The sequence below is a fragment of the Sorex fumeus genome, unplaced genomic scaffold (genome assembly GCF_029834395.1).
Source record: "Sorex fumeus unplaced genomic scaffold, SorFum_2.1 ptg000072l, whole genome shotgun sequence".
In the NCBI taxonomy this organism is placed as follows: Eukaryota; Metazoa; Chordata; class Mammalia; order Eulipotyphla; family Soricidae; genus Sorex; species Sorex fumeus.
In genome coordinates, this window is record NW_026606129.1 from 33,952,124 (window position 1) to 33,968,018 (window position 15,895).

The 15,895-nt window shown below is 40.7% G+C and overlaps 1 protein-coding gene across 2 annotated transcripts in view; it reads right to left on the reverse strand.

Annotated features, from left to right (window-relative positions):
- The window catches only part of GADL1 (glutamate decarboxylase like 1), a 222,509-nt gene that overhangs the window by 100,109 nt on the left and 106,505 nt on the right, over window positions 1–15,895 (reverse strand). For both annotated transcript variants that reach the window (XM_056129603.1, XM_056129602.1), the window contains one exon: window positions 2,601–2,800. In XM_056129603.1, the coding sequence (XP_055985578.1) occupies window positions 2,601–2,800 (200 nt within the window). The remainder of the gene's footprint in view (window positions 1–2,600; window positions 2,801–15,895) is intronic.

Consider the following 15,895-nt stretch of genomic DNA (forward strand, 5'->3'; position numbering starts at 1 on the left):
ATGTAAAAATGGGAATAGAACTTTTTGAACTTGTAATTTAATTAAGCAGGCAGCTATAAATATTTGTGGAAGATAGTTGTATTTCTTCACCTGGGTAGTCATTTTCCTACTTTGGATGTAGGCACTTTACCCAGATTTCTAATCAAGGCACATTCCTTGCCGAGTTTTACTAGATTAGAGAAGGAATCAGTCTCCTGGTCTGCGTACTTTGGCCAGTACATGACTCAGCATGCCAATGAGTGTCATATTTCCCTGGCAACAGTGACTGAGAGATGAACATTTGCCTCACTCAGAAATCATTAAAACTTCCTGGGATTGTTGAGAGAAGAGCATGTTCTCTTTTTGATCCTAAAATTGAATCTGAAATGATAGAAATTAGCCACTTTTAGAAGCTGCCTTCGTACATGAGAATAAGCCCCATATTAAGGAGACTATATCTAAAGATGGAGAGAAATTAAACCGGTAATATTCAGTCCCTAGATTTGGTTATTCCATAAGTCATCAGGATACTAGCTTATAACTAACCTGAGTATCACCTTTCCTTGTTTAATTAAGGTTTCAATCACCATCAAAACAACCCTAATAGATTCTAATATTTACATGATTTTCAAACTATTTTCACCCAAAGCTGAATTTTTAACCATCTTTCAAGAGCAATCTACATATAACTATTATTATAGTCAAGTCCTCTGTCATTTAATTGTGCCAAACACACTTTCTTGCTTTCAAGCAGGGGACTTTACCAAGTGGTTTGCTTTGTCCATCAGGATGCTAGTCAAAATGATATAATCAGGGGAGTGATATGGGATTGTCTCTAAGGGACTCTATTATTGATTCACAAGAAAACGGTATGGGTACGTCTCAAAAAATTAGAAATTGAGCTTCCATTTTATCTAGCAATACCACTTCAGGGAATATATCCCATAGAGGCAAAAAAGTGTAGTCGAAGTGACATCTGCACTTGTTTGTTCATTGCAGCACTGTTTACAATAGTAGAATCTGGAAAAAACCTGAGTGCCTGAGAACAGATGACTGGTTAAAGAAACTTTGGTACATCTACACAATGGAGTACTATGTAGCTGTTAGGAAAGATGAAGTCATGAAATTTACATACAAGTGGTATTACATGAAAAATATCATGCTAAGCGAAATGAGTCAGAAAGAGTGGGACAGACATAGAAAGATTGCATTCATCTGGGGAACATAAAGTAACAAAATAGGAGACTGAAACCCAAGAATACCCGAGATAAGTACCAGGAGGTTTACACCATGGCTTGTAGGCGAGCCTCACATGCTAGGGAAAAAGGCAGCTCAGATAGAGAATGGAGCACCTAATAAAGGGTATTGGGAGGATCCTCCAAGTATGGGAGATGCATGCTGAAAGTAGACTATAGACCGAACATGATTGCCACTCAATGTCTCTTTTGCAAACCACAGTACCTGAAAGGAGAGAAAGAACAAAAGGTAATGCCCTGCTACAGAGGCAAAGTGGGATGAGTTAAATTGGGGGTGGTAGGGATATTGGTATCAGTGGTGGGCACCAGTGAATGGGCACTGGTGGAGGGATTGGTACACGATCATCATATGAAACCCAAGCACAAATATTTGTAAGTCTACAACTGTACCTCATGTGATTCACTAATAAATTTTTTTTTAAAAAAGGAAAAAGTTTAATAGCAAGAAAATTAACCCTATAATTTAAGTTCAACATGTCATATTTGGAATTAAATGGCTGTGGCTTGCTCATTGGCATCCGTGGATCCTGACATTGGGTCAGGATCTAGTAGTAAGTGTTTTGCACTAGAGCTCAACTGAAATCAGTTTCCAAAACTTTTTCTCTCATGATATGACAAGGAGAAGAATAATGACCTCTTCAAGATACTTTGATCTTCATTCCCTTATGCTAGTTTCACAGTCTCTCTGGCAAGTTTTGTCATGTTCTTGAGTTCTCCAAGATTTACTGTTTAGTTATTTGGGCTTGGTGTTCCTTCCAAATGGTTCATCTTTCCCCACCTCTCATCAATCAGTCTTAGTTAAATTATACTTCCTCCAGGAAGACTTTGTCAAGACCACCTGAATAACATCCTAAGGAAACCTCCTTTGTGATCCTGGAGCATCATGTACCTACAATTATCAAAAGGTAAGTTTCGCTATGTTTTTTTTTGTTTTGTTTTCATCCTCAAGTATACCTCCAGGATCCTAGAAGGTAGGTGTTAGGACTGCTTGGTTCACAATTTCCAACCCATCATTGGTGCTGAAAGAGTAACTACTACATGATGGGGGCTGGAGTGATAGTACAGAGGGTAGGGGTTTTGTCTTGCATGCAGACAACTGGAGTTCAATCCCTGGTATCCCGTATGGTTCTTTGAGCACCAACAGTAGTAAATCCTGAGTGCAGCCAGGAGTAACCCCTGAACATCACCAGATGTGACTCAAAGTAAAAAACACACACACACACACACACACACAAAAAGAATAACTACTAAATGAAGAAGAAAGACATAAGTGGAAGAACATGCATGCATAGGCATGAAAATTTTACTTTCATTGAGTACTTTGGATACAAGGGGATGGACACAGACACTCACACACACATTTACCTAGCTAAAGCAAGTGCACGATTCATTCTTTCTTCAAGGCCTAATGTTCCCAGGGCCTTCCAAGTCATCCAGAACTTGAATGCATCTGGTCTTCGGCTACACTGGATAGACTTGTCTCCTGTGTCATAGCTGACGTCATAGAATTTATCCTGCTGGAACAGGTAGGATGCATTGGCAGAGTAGCACTTCTTAAGAAGATCCTTAAAAAGAAATAAAGAAGTTTCCATTTTCAGGTTACTCTAGACTTCAAAAACACATACCCACAAACAGAAGTTAAGATATTCTAATTTGTGACATGGTTATTTGCTCTCAATTTGTGACTTTCCTAAATAAGAAGGAATGGGTATATATAAAGACACATATTACCAGCTAAGAGACAGATTACCTAATGGTTCTTTACTAAAACCCTTATAGCTAAGAATAATAAATCCATCATCACGGTTTCAACGATGAGAATTGAAGAACTGTGAGGCTACCATGCTACCATTAGTATGACACCATGGCAGACCACATACTCAAGAGAGAAAAGCATCTTAATAAACTCAAGACTCCATATTGGGAAGGGAGGGGTAATATTGTAATACTTTAAATAATTTCATAGACAGAAAACTAGGCTTTAAATCCTCTTCTAATTTTTATTATACTTTAATTTGAGGGGGCTGGGGAGTCACATCCAGGAGTGCATACGGCTCACTCCTGGTTTTATAGTTAGGGATCACTCGTGGTGGAACTCAGGGGCCATATGAGGTACTGGGCATGCAACACAGATTGACTGTGTTCAAGGTAAATGTCCTATCTGCTGTACAATTGCTCTGGCCCCCTAATCTCTTTTCCTTTCAACTCGAATCCATATTAAAATTAAAAAAGTCATCAAATTTTCTTAAATAACTTTCTTTATTGCTGTAACATTGGTTTTTAAAGTTGTACATGTTTTAGAAAGACTGTTTTATGCCACCTTTCTCAATAAAGAGACAATATCCTCCACCACCTAATTATTTCACCAAAACTCTTCAGTGCCACCCTCAAAAATGTCATGCAATGGGAAGGAATGGGAGTGAAGATAGATGGTCAGCAACTACACCACCTCTGCTTTGCTGATGACATCGTTCTAATAACACCAAATATCAGCCAAGCAGCACAAATGCTGACTGATTTCGACCATGAGTGTGGAAAGGTCAGATTATAGCTGAATCTCACAAAGACAATGTTCATGAGAAACAGTCTTGTTCCTGACGTTCCATTCACTCTCAATAGAATGAACATCTTTGAATGCAACAGGTATATGTACCTAGGTCGAGAAGTCAATATGATGAATGACCTGGCACCTGAGTTGTGTAGGAGGAAGAGAGCAGCTTGAAACACCTTCAAGAGCATTGAAGAAATAGCTAAGAGAATGAAGAACCTCCAGCTCCAAGCACATCTCTTTGATTCCACTGTTCTTCCTGCATTAGCATACGCCTCAGAGACTTAGGCCCTACAAAAACAGGATGAGAACGCTATTTGGGTCTCTCAAAGAGGAATTGAAAGAGCTTTGCTTGGAGTATCACGCTTCACTCAAATGAGAGAAAGAATCCGGAGTTCTGATCTCTGTCAACTTTCAAGAATCAGGGATGCTGTCTTGTTTGCGAAGGCATCGAAAATCAGATGGGTTGGACACATAATGAGATTTAGAGATGACCGCTGGACTAGAGCCATTACTGACTGGATTTCACAGGACGTCAAAAGATCATGTGGACGCCCATCTATGAGATGGTCAGACTTCTTCATCAAGACCCTGAACGATCGGTTTGAGGCTCTTCATGTTTCTAGAATGAGCAGATGCCATTGGGCTACACTAGCACGCAACAGGGATGAATGGAGACGGTACTGGCTCCGGCTTGAGCAAATCTATGAGTAACATGATATCAAGTGATCAAGTGATCCTCCACCACAGTCAACTAGTTCCTTTCATCCCACTCCCCACTGGTAATGTCCATTTTGTTGTCATTCTAAGGATTTTAAAAATCCTTTTTTTCTGGGAGAGTATGGGGAGAGATTCACATCCCGCAGTGATCAGAGGATACTCTAGGCATATTATTCAAGGATATAGCACACGGATGCTTCATGTGGTACTGGGAATCAAACTCAGGCCACCACTATGCAAAGAATATGCTCTAGTCCTTTAAATGTCTCTCCTGCCCTGTACTGTTTCTCTATATATTGCATACAAATGAGATCACCTAGTACTTATCCTATTCCTGACTTATTTTTCTGAACACAATCCCCTCCAGTCCCACTCAAGCTATAGTAAAAGCTATCCTTTTGCTGTTATCCTTTTTGCTCATGGCTGAATTTTCTATTGTGTGTAGATACATTTTCTTGTCCGCTCATATGTTGTTTGGCACTTATTTTGTTTCCAGAACTTGGTTACTTTAAATAGTGCTACTTGCATGTGGGCTGGAGCAATAGCACAGCAGGTAAGGCGTTTGCCTTGCACGCAGCAGACCTGGGTTCGATTCCTCCACCCCTCTCGGAGAGCCCAGCAAGCTACCAATTATCTCGCCTGCAAGGCAGCTTCCTCTGATGTAATCGGTATGCCAAAAACAGTAACAACAAGTCTCACAATTTGTTGTGAGATGTAATTGGTGCCCACTCGAGCAAATTGATGAACAATGGGAGGACAGTGCTACAATGCTACTTGAATATATCTTTTTGAATTAGTATTTTTGTATTTCTGGGATAGACACTAAGGAGTGAAATTACTAGGTCAAATGGTAGTCCTACTATAACATATATAGCATTCTCCATATTGTTTTCCACAGAGACTGAACCACTCCACAATGTCAGCTGTAAATAAGCCCCCCCGCTCCCCCCCCCCCCGACACACACACCAAACCCCATCCAGCACTGGTCCTTTCTGGCCTCTTTGACATAAAACATCCACAAAAATGTGAAGTGACATCTTGCTGTTGTTTACATTGATATTTCTCTGATAATCAGTGAAAATGAACACTTTTTCACATCTATGTGTCTTCTTAGGAGTGGCTTCTATTCAGCCTTTCTTATTAGTGGATTGCTTGTATTATTAAAGTTTTCTGAGTGCTCTCTGTGCCTTGAACTTTAGCCCTTTGACAGATACAGGATGTGAAAAGACATTTTCTCCCATTCAGAGCAATGTCCATGTTTTTGTTAATAGTTCTTTTCATGATGCTGGAGTTCTTTAATTTGATTTACTCCCATTTGTTTTTGTTTCCCCTGCTGTTAAATTCTAAACATTGAAGGCACCACTGAAGTCAATACCATGGACTATTTGGATTAATCCTTTTGAATTAACTTTCGCACATGGTATAAGACAGTGTTCTAATTTCATCCTTTCATGTTTTCCCAGTACCATTTTTTGAAGCCTTTCCTTTATCCACTTTATGCTCTTTGCACCTTTGTTGTAAATTAACAGCCCACATATCTGAGGGTTTATTACTGGGCTCTCAAGAATCAACAAGTTTTAAGCACCATAAAACATCAGTTGAAATTACAAAGGGAATTTTGGAGTTAGACTCACATATTTGCAGCCAAAGCAGGTTTTGTACTTACTGGCAGTTACTTCTAAGAAGTAGGTGACAATAACACTGTTACCTTTCTAGAATCTTCACTTAGACCTCAAAGGATTAGAGTTTAAGTCCTATCATACTGAAAGCTACCTGGTTTCTACAAAATCTCAGTATCCTTACCTGTCCTTCACAGCTTCTGCTAATCCCTGAGCATAGATGGGTATCAGAGAATACCCATTACATTTCTCAGCTGCACAACATAACCAAACTACTCAACCACTAGATCATATTCCATATACGTCTTTGCTCACATGATTTTCTTAGCCTTGTCTCCATTTTAATATCACATTTGATATATTTAAAATGATGAAAGCAGTATATTTATAAATCATGATTTACCAATAATGAACATTATTTGCTCCTCTTTGGGTCCCTCTAGAGTTTTGCCTTCCCTGTAGCTGATCTTCTCATTCCCTTGGACTCATTTCTTATGTTTTATTTGGCTACATTTTGTTGATCTGCCATATGTTAACCCTACTCATTAATTAGCCTGCATACAATCTTGACCAAGTAAGTTCTTGAAGCAAGAATAATTTTCCATTTGTGTCTGGATCAATATAGCTTCAAACTGTATGGACTAGTCTCAGCAAACCCTCACTAAGCAATGTAGACAGTGATACTAGTCCCCTTACTCTCACATTTTCCTGCCATACAACATAAACAGAATAAATCATTGGTACATCTTCTAACCCATAATAATGTAAAACTATCAGTGTTAAATAGGAAGCCAGAGACTCTCCCTTATAATCACAGAGGTCTTAGAAAATCATTACTTCTAATCAGAGAATGTATTAAATATAGCCTTTTGTCTTTCTACTGGGCTGGAGTGATAGCACAGTGGTAGGGCATTTGCCTTGCGCACAGCCAGCCTGGCCGAGCCGGGTTCGATTCCTCCGCCCCTCTCGGAGAGCCTGGCAAGCTACCAATAGTATTCAATATGCCAAACACAGTAACAAGAAGTCTTACAATGGAGACGTTACTGGGCCTGCTCGAGCAAATTGATGAACAATTGGAGGACAGTGTTTGTTTGTCTTTCTACTAGTACCTAAAGTATAAAACAATTTCAAGGTATTAAATTTTTTTTTCTTTTTGGGTCACACCCGGCGATGCTCAGGGGTTACTCCTGGCTCATGCACTCAGGAATCACTCCTGGCGGTGCTCGGGGGACCCTATGGGATGCTGGGAATTGAACCTGTGTCGGCCATGTTGGCTGCATGCAAGGCAAACGCCCTACCCGCTGTGCTATCGCTCCAGCCCCATCAAGGTATTAAATTTTGAATAAAAGCTTGAATTTGCTTCCTTTATAGCAATATCACATAATAGGAATGTTTATCTGCTATAATTCACACTTTTAACAGAAAACATATCTTTCAAAAATATATATACCAATCATAAGCAAAAATTCAGAATTCCACTCATACAGAATCCAAATAAACTGAATATAAAATAATAAAGAAATACTAGTATTACTAGTAATTTGTCTGCATGAATCTGTTGGATATTATTGGTAAATTTAGGGAACAAATTGATAGAACTAAATTGGACATGAAAAAAAAACCTTGCCCTTTAATCTTTAATTCTATCAGCAATCACTTAACTCTGATCATAGCTACTACCACAGCATCTTTCCATCATCAAAGGTCAAGATATTTGGTTGTTGTTTCCATAGCAACTACAGTCTGACCATATATAATAACATTAATAGGACACTGCATATACTTTAAGGACAAAGGATGCACACACACACACACACACACACACACACACACACACATACACACACACACACACACACACACATACATACTTGTACTTGCATCATGATTACAAATTTACTTTCATCAACCATGAAAGAAAGAAGCTGAACCTTGGACATGTCGAGCAAGTTTCAGTGACTTATGCTAGTGATTGAAAGAGAGAGGTCTCTCATCCATTATTAGAAGACAAATTACATCATCTTAGGCAAATGGAGAAGAGGAGAGCCAAGAAAGTGTACCTCAGAAAGAGTGATTGTCCTGTGGTAGTGACACTGTTAATTCCATTGAACTTAAAAATTCTCCTGCCTTGCGAAGGTATCAAAAAGAATAACCTGAGGCTTGGGATTTACTTTATTGAAAATAAATAAAAACTCTGCTCCAAAGGTTCCTGCTTTGCATTTTAGTTGATATTCTTGCATCAAAATTAATGAGATGGTTTTAAAATACAAATAACAACAACAAAAAATGCTCAGGTCTTCAGAGAGAACACTGGGAATTAGTAAATGTTAACATTTGGTGGAGGAAGTCATAATTGTGTTCTTAAAGAAGTTGTTCACCTTACTCATAACTCTCAGTCCAAACATGATAGTAAATAATAAATAGTGTTATATGAATTTCAGAGACAAGTATTCAATTACAATACCAGTTGTTTTTCATTGTGGTATCATTTCAAACAGTTCCCAAGAAATAGCAGACTTTGTATTAGGACTTTTGCTATTGCCAAGGAAAAAACCACAATGCAACCGGAGAAAGAGGTATCTTTATAGACTCACATATTTGAAAATTCATGCAAATATAATATCTAAATACAGTTGAATGAATAAGGAATCCATCTTTATATTCATGATCCATTTTCTTAATGGATCAATAGATCAATAATGACCTCAACCGTCAAGCAGAAGACTGGTGGGAAGATGGGAGTGAAAATCCCCTTGGGTTCTGTGAGCAGCCAGAGAAGCTCAATTTGGAGAAAGATGGGAAATGAAGAAGCAGCCTAACACTAACCATACACAGGAAGGTGACTGGTCCCTCTGTCTCAATCATTTATCCAAACCTTCTGCTACCTCAACCTAGGAGGAAGCCTGGGAAAATGTGGCTCATAGGAGTTGGGGTCTAAATGTTGGACATGGGAGTCTCCCGGTGGACGATTCCACAACGAAATAGACCACATCATATTCAATCGACGGTTTTGCCTGACTGATGTCGCTGTTGTCCCAAAATTTCGAATGGGATCGGACCACCGTCTCCTTCGTGCAAAATTCTACTTCACAGAGTGGGGAGAAAGGGCTGCAAAGTTCAAAAAAAGAACTCCCAGAATGACCACCAACTGGGAACTCTTTGGCACTATTGCGACTACATGGGAAGATGCCATTGTTGACAACATTGACGAGGAATACGATCGACTAGTTCAGCACCTCCATGAATGTGCTAGGAACGCCAAGAGAGAGATAGCCACAAAAAAATGCCTGTCTTTGAAAACTCTTGAGCTAATTCGCCAGCGTGGTTTGGTGCATGCCTCAGGCAATCGCAAACTAACATCCGAGCTCGCAAAGCAGTGCAGAGATGCAATCAAGGAAGACCTCAAAGAGAGAAGAGCAGAAGTACTGGTAGATGCAGCAGAAGCTGGAAAAAGTATTAGTTACGCCCGCCTGTCCTTCGCCAACTACAAGACCAAGATGACTGACCCCCGACGTCCTGATGGATCCAGAACGTTCCTCCAGAACGGCAATGGAGAAGATTATCCATGACTTCTACTCAAATCTCTTCGATAGCCATGTCCACTTGCCGACATACCAAATTCCACAGGATGGATATGTCGTTCCCAATGTTCTCCCTTCCGAAATCTGACATGCCATTTCGTAGGTAAAGAAACAAACAGCACCCGGCCCAGACAAGGTCAGACCTGAACACCTGAAGAACCTGCCGTCAGTACTCATCAATACACTGGCTTGGCTCTTCACTCGCTACCTGTCTGAATGCAAGGTTCTGTCCCAATGGAAAACCAGCAGGACCGTACTACTGTTCAAGAAGGGAGACATCCATGACATTGGCAACTATCACCCGATCTGCCTATTGTCTGTCATCTACAAGTTGTTCACTCGAGTCATCCTAAATAGGATTGGCAGAACACTAGATGAAGGACAACCATGCGAGCAAGCCGGGTTCCGCAAAGGATTCAGCACTATCGACCATATCCACACGATAACCAAGCTCATTGAGGTTTCTCGGGAGTTCAAGATGCCGCTCTGTTTAATGTTCATTGATTTAAAGAAGGCCTTTGATTCTGTTGAGACAGAAGCGGTCATGGAAGCCCTAGCCAATCAGGGCATTCAAGCCCAATACATCAAGATCCTCCGTGAGCTGTATTGCGGATTCACTACCAGGATCTCACCATTCTACAAAGAAGTGATCGTTGATGTCAGGAGAGGGGTGCGGCAGGGTGATACCATTTCACCGAAACTCTTCAGTGCCACCCTCGAGAACATCATGCGACGACTGGAATGGGAAGGAATGGGAGTGAAGACAGATGGTCGGCAACTACACCACCTCCGCTTTGCTGATGACATTGTTTTAATAACACCAAACATCAGCCAAGCGGCACAAATGCTGGCCGACTTTGACCGTGAGTGTGAAAAGGTAGGACTACAGCTGAATCTTACGAAGACAATGTTTATGAGAAACAGCCTCGTTCCTGATGCCCCATTCGCTTTCAACAGAACGACCATCTCCGAATGCAACAGCTATGTATACCTAGGTCAAGAAGTCAACATGACAAATGACCTGGCACCCAAGCTGCGCAGGAGGAAGAGAGCGGCTTAGAACGCCTTCAAGAACCTCGAAGAAATAGCTAAGAGGACGAAGAACCTCCAGCTCTGGGCACATCTCTTTGATTCCACTGTTCTTCCTGCATTAACATATGCCTCAGAGACCTGGGCCCTACGCAAACAGGATGAGAACGCTATTCAGGTCTCCCAAAGAATAATAGAAAGAGCTATGCTTGGAATATCACGTTTCACTCAAATGAGAGAAAAAATCGGGAGTTCCGACATCTGTCGACGATCAAGAATCAGGGACGCTGTCTCATTTGCCAAGGTGTCAAAAATCAGATGGGCTGGTCACGTAATGAGATTTAAAGAGATTTAAAGATTTAAAGACGATTTAAAGATTTAGAGCTGTTACTGACTGGATTCCATGGGATGTCAAAAGACCACGTGGCTGCCCACCTACCAGATGGTCAGACTTCTTTGTGAAGATCATGAACGATTGGTTTGAGGCTCTTCATGATCCCAGAGCGAACAGATGCCATTGGGCTACACTAGCACGCAACAGGGACAAATGGAGACGTTACTGGTGCCCGCTCTAGGAAATCAACGACTAACGGGAAGTTAAGTGATTAAGTGATTAAGGAGTTGGGGTAAAGAATAAATTTTACAGTAAAGAAAAATTGGCAAACCAAAAGTATACATTATGTGTATAAAAGCCACAACTCCCCTGTGTACTCTGTATGTTCACATCACCTATTTCAATACAAAATAATCATGTCCAGAACCAACATTTACAGAGTTCTTACCATATATATGTTAGGGACTGTATATTAATGAATGCATTTAAAACTCACAAAAATCCAGTGAGGTAAGTTCTGTAATTTTTGTCAATTCTGAGGGAGGAAACTAATATATGAGATTCTGTGAATTATCTAAATTATTTAAGAAAGAGAGAATTGGATTTCAAACCAAAGCACCTTGGAATCAAGATCTTGTTTCCCATCAAAATCTTTCTCTGCAGTGAACACTCAAATACATTGGAAGAGAAAACTCTGTAAACACTTATTTTGAGTTATAGGAGATGTGGGAGAAAAAGGAAAAGGGTTGCAGAGACCACACTGAATTAGAGTTAAAAACAACTAGCATACTATTTCAGATCTCTATCCTCCTCCCATAAATAAAGTAATGGTTTTAGGAGTGGATAACATTTTGTCTATGAAGCATTTTGAGATTTTTTTAAGTACTTGTGAATATCCTGTCCCCTCGCCTGGCTGTCTTCACTGAGGCCCCTCGGAGAGGGGCAGGTTGAGTTTCCTTCCTCATCCCAAGCAGAACATTGGCAGCTGAAAACTTCCAGAACCAGGCCACAACGATGCCCAAGGCCACTCTCCACATGCTCAGATGAGCCTCACGCATGAAGGTACTGGCAGAGGAAGCCAGGTATGTGGGACCCAGGGCTGAGATCTCCAAGCATGTTCAGATCAGGACTGGGCCTCCTCCACCCAGATCCCCCATTTTCCAGTAGCTTGGCATTCACATCCACAAACTGCCCCCAGCACCATGTAATCGCATCAATGGCCAAGATCCAGAGACTATAAAACAAACCTCCAGGAAGCAACCTCTTATAGTCTAGCCCATTTTGTACCTAAAACAGCTCACATGTGTTGGGTTTTAACATGCTTTCTTGTATTCTCTTATATACATTCTCCATCCCCCTCGGAGAGTACAGCAAGCTACCAAGAGTATCCTGTCTGCACAGCAGAAACTGGCAAGTGCTCTGTGGTATATTTGATATGCCATAAACAGTAGCAATAACGGGTCTCATTTCCCTGACCCTGAAAGAGCCTTCAATATGGCACCATTGGAAAAATGAGTAAGGAGAGGCTGCTAAAATCTCAGGGGTGGGACAAATGGAGGCGTTACTGGTGCCCGCTGGAGCAAATTGATGAACAATGGGAAGACAGTGATACAGTGATACTTGTGACTCTGGTGATATTTAAGAATATCATCAGAATCTCTGTCTTAGGCCTCTTTCCCAAGTGTCAGTGACTACAAAGGTTTAATTGAAGTCTTCATTCCTTGTGATCACATTTTTCAGTTTACCAAAAGCTACCAAAAACTCTTCCCAGATGGCTCTGCCCATATACTATCCCACATCCACATTATGAGTGTATCTTCATACCAATTAAATAGTTCAAAAATTATGTATTGAAGAACTCAAATAATTTTGAATGATGGAAAGGTATTAAACATTTAAGCTAACTGTGGACTGTAGCACTGTAGCACTGTTCCCCCATTCTTCATCGATTTGCTCGAGCGGGCACCAGTAACATCTCACAGCAAATTGTGAGACTTGTTGTTACTGTTTTTGGCATATCAAATATGTCACAGGGAGCCTGCCAGGCTTTGCTGTGCAGGCAAGATACTCTCTGTAGCTTGCCAGGTGTTCCGAGAGGGTTGGAGGAATCGAACCCGGGTCTAAATGCATTAAATTAAATTTAGGCTAAAATTGGGTTTATCTGCTGAAAAATATTTAATATATTGATATATAAAAATATCCATATGTTCCCAAACTTAGGTAAGGTAGACGTTATATAATATTACTTGATAAGGTAACTATCCTTAAAACATTTTAAGATGATAGCTCATAGGAAAATACGTCATTTTATTGCAGTGTTACAACAGTTGGGGGAAACTGGACCTTTTTCGGAGGAAAGTCATCTTTTGCTAACTTGAAGACATAGATAGGAAAGAAGAAATATGTCACCTAAGAACTTAAAAGTCAGAAGGAGATAGACAGGAAAAGATAATATAAAATTAACTCAATATATCCAGAGGTAATTAACAAGGGCAGACCTAGGAAGACTGAAAGCATAAAGAGTAGCCAAGTCATTGTGGCCTTAAATGTCAAAGTAATAATGACTGCCCATGGAATTTTTCACATAGTCATGCAGATATTATTACTAAAACCTCATTAAAGATCTAGCAGAATAAAATAAGGATCAGCAGATGTGAATTCCACTTTTAATTTAGTCTCTGGGTGTCAAAGCTTAAAGCAAGTCACTTAACATCTTGGGATTCATTTTTCTGATTGAACTAATGAAGATAATGAAGATAACTACTTCATCTACCCAGCATCCAGGAATACTATACAAATCTAATAAAAATTTTTTAACTGGGAACATTTATCCATCTTTGGCCAGAATACTGCTTACTACTTGTTTTCTTCAGAATATGTTTGTACCATTCAATCACCTTTCAGATTACAGTACCGGTACAATTTTCCTATGGTTTACTTCTCTTCCCAAGAAAGTTCCAGAGCAGGATGCCAGATCTAGATGTCCTTATATTTTGATGCTACAGCATGCCACCAGTGGCTCACACTTAACTGTGGCTTAATTAACACAAGTTGAAGTCTCGGTGTCAATGTGTTTATTTAGTAATTCAATGCTTATTAAAATGGCATCTTTACTTTTAACCTATCATTTTTTAAATGAAATATATCTCTCAGTGAGTCTATAAAAGTAAAACAAGTTGATTGAATATCTTGACATCATTACAAGATCTCTTATAGCAATAGCAAAATTATACATGGTTGTCATTCTCCTGATGGAGGTAAGCCTGGCCTTACTTATGCTATCATATAGTATAGACTTTCAAAATGCGTCAGCATAATTTAAAAGGATGACATAAACAGGAGAGTTTGAAATGAGCGTCAGCAAGTGCCCACCCAAATACCCAAAACCAACATAAGTAGGTGGGTATGAGGACTTAGGGAGCATAAAATAACCAGGTGTAACTTTCCTAGCTGACCTCACTTTTCCTCCCAGGCAGACCTGGGAAATGTATACATTGACTATTTGCTGAGTTTGTGGTAAGCTCATCCTTCTCTTTGGTACTATTGCGGCAACATGGAAAGATGCCATTGTTGACAACATTGACGAGGAATATGATAGACTGGTTCAGCACCTCCATGAATGTGCGAGGAACGCCAAGAGAGAGATAGCCACAAAAAATCGCCTATCTTCGAAAACTCTTGAGCTAATTCTGCAGCGTGGTTTGGCGCATGCCTCAGGCAACCGCAAGCTAACATCCGAGCTCGCAAAGCAGTGCAGAGATGCGATCAAGACCTCAAAGAGAGAAGAGCAGAAGTACTGGTAGATGCGGCAGAAGCCGGGAAAAGTATTCATAATGCCCGCCTGTCCTTCGTCAACTATAAGACCAAGATGACTGCCCTCCAACATCCTGATGAATCCATCACATCCTCCAGAATGGCAATGGAGAAGATTATCCATGACTTCTACTCAAATCTCTTCGATAGCCATGTCCACTTGCCGACATACCAAATTCCACAGGATGGATATGTCATTCCCAACGTTCTCCCTTCCGAAATCCGACACGCCATTTCGTAGGTAAAGAAACAAACAGCACCCGGCCCAGACAAGGTCAGACCTGAACACCTGAAGAACCTGCCGTCAGTACTCATCAATACACTGGCTTGGCTCTTCACTCGCTACCTGTCTGAATGCAAGGTTCCGTCCCAATGGAAAACCAGCAGGACCGTACTACTGTTCAAGAAGGGAGACATCCATGACATTGGCAACTATCGCCCGATCTGCCTATTGTCTGTCATCTACAAGTTGTTCACTCGAGTCATCCTAAATAGAATTGGCAGAACACTCGATGAAGGACAACCATGCGAGCAAGCAGGGTTCCGCAAAGGATTCAGCACTATCGACCATATCCACACGATAACCAAGCTCATTGAGGTTTTTCGGGAGTTCAAGATGCCGCTCTGTCTAACGTTCTTTGATTTAAAGAAGGCCTTTGATTCTGTTGAGACGGAAGCGGTCATGGAAGCCCTAGCCAATCAGGGCATTCAAGCCCAATACATCAGGATCCTCCGTGAGCTGTATTGCGGATTCACTACCAGGATCTCACCATTCTACAAAGAAGTGATCATTGATGTCAAGAGAGGGGTGCGGCAGGGTGATACCATTTCACCGAAACTCTTCAGTGCCACCCTCGAGAACATCATGCGACGACTGGAATGGGAAGGAATGGGAGTGAAGACAGATGGTCGGCAACTACACCACCTCCGCTTTGCTGATGACATTGTTTTTATAACACCAAACATCAGCCAAGCGGCACAAATGCTGGCCAACTTTGACCATGAGTGTGGAAAG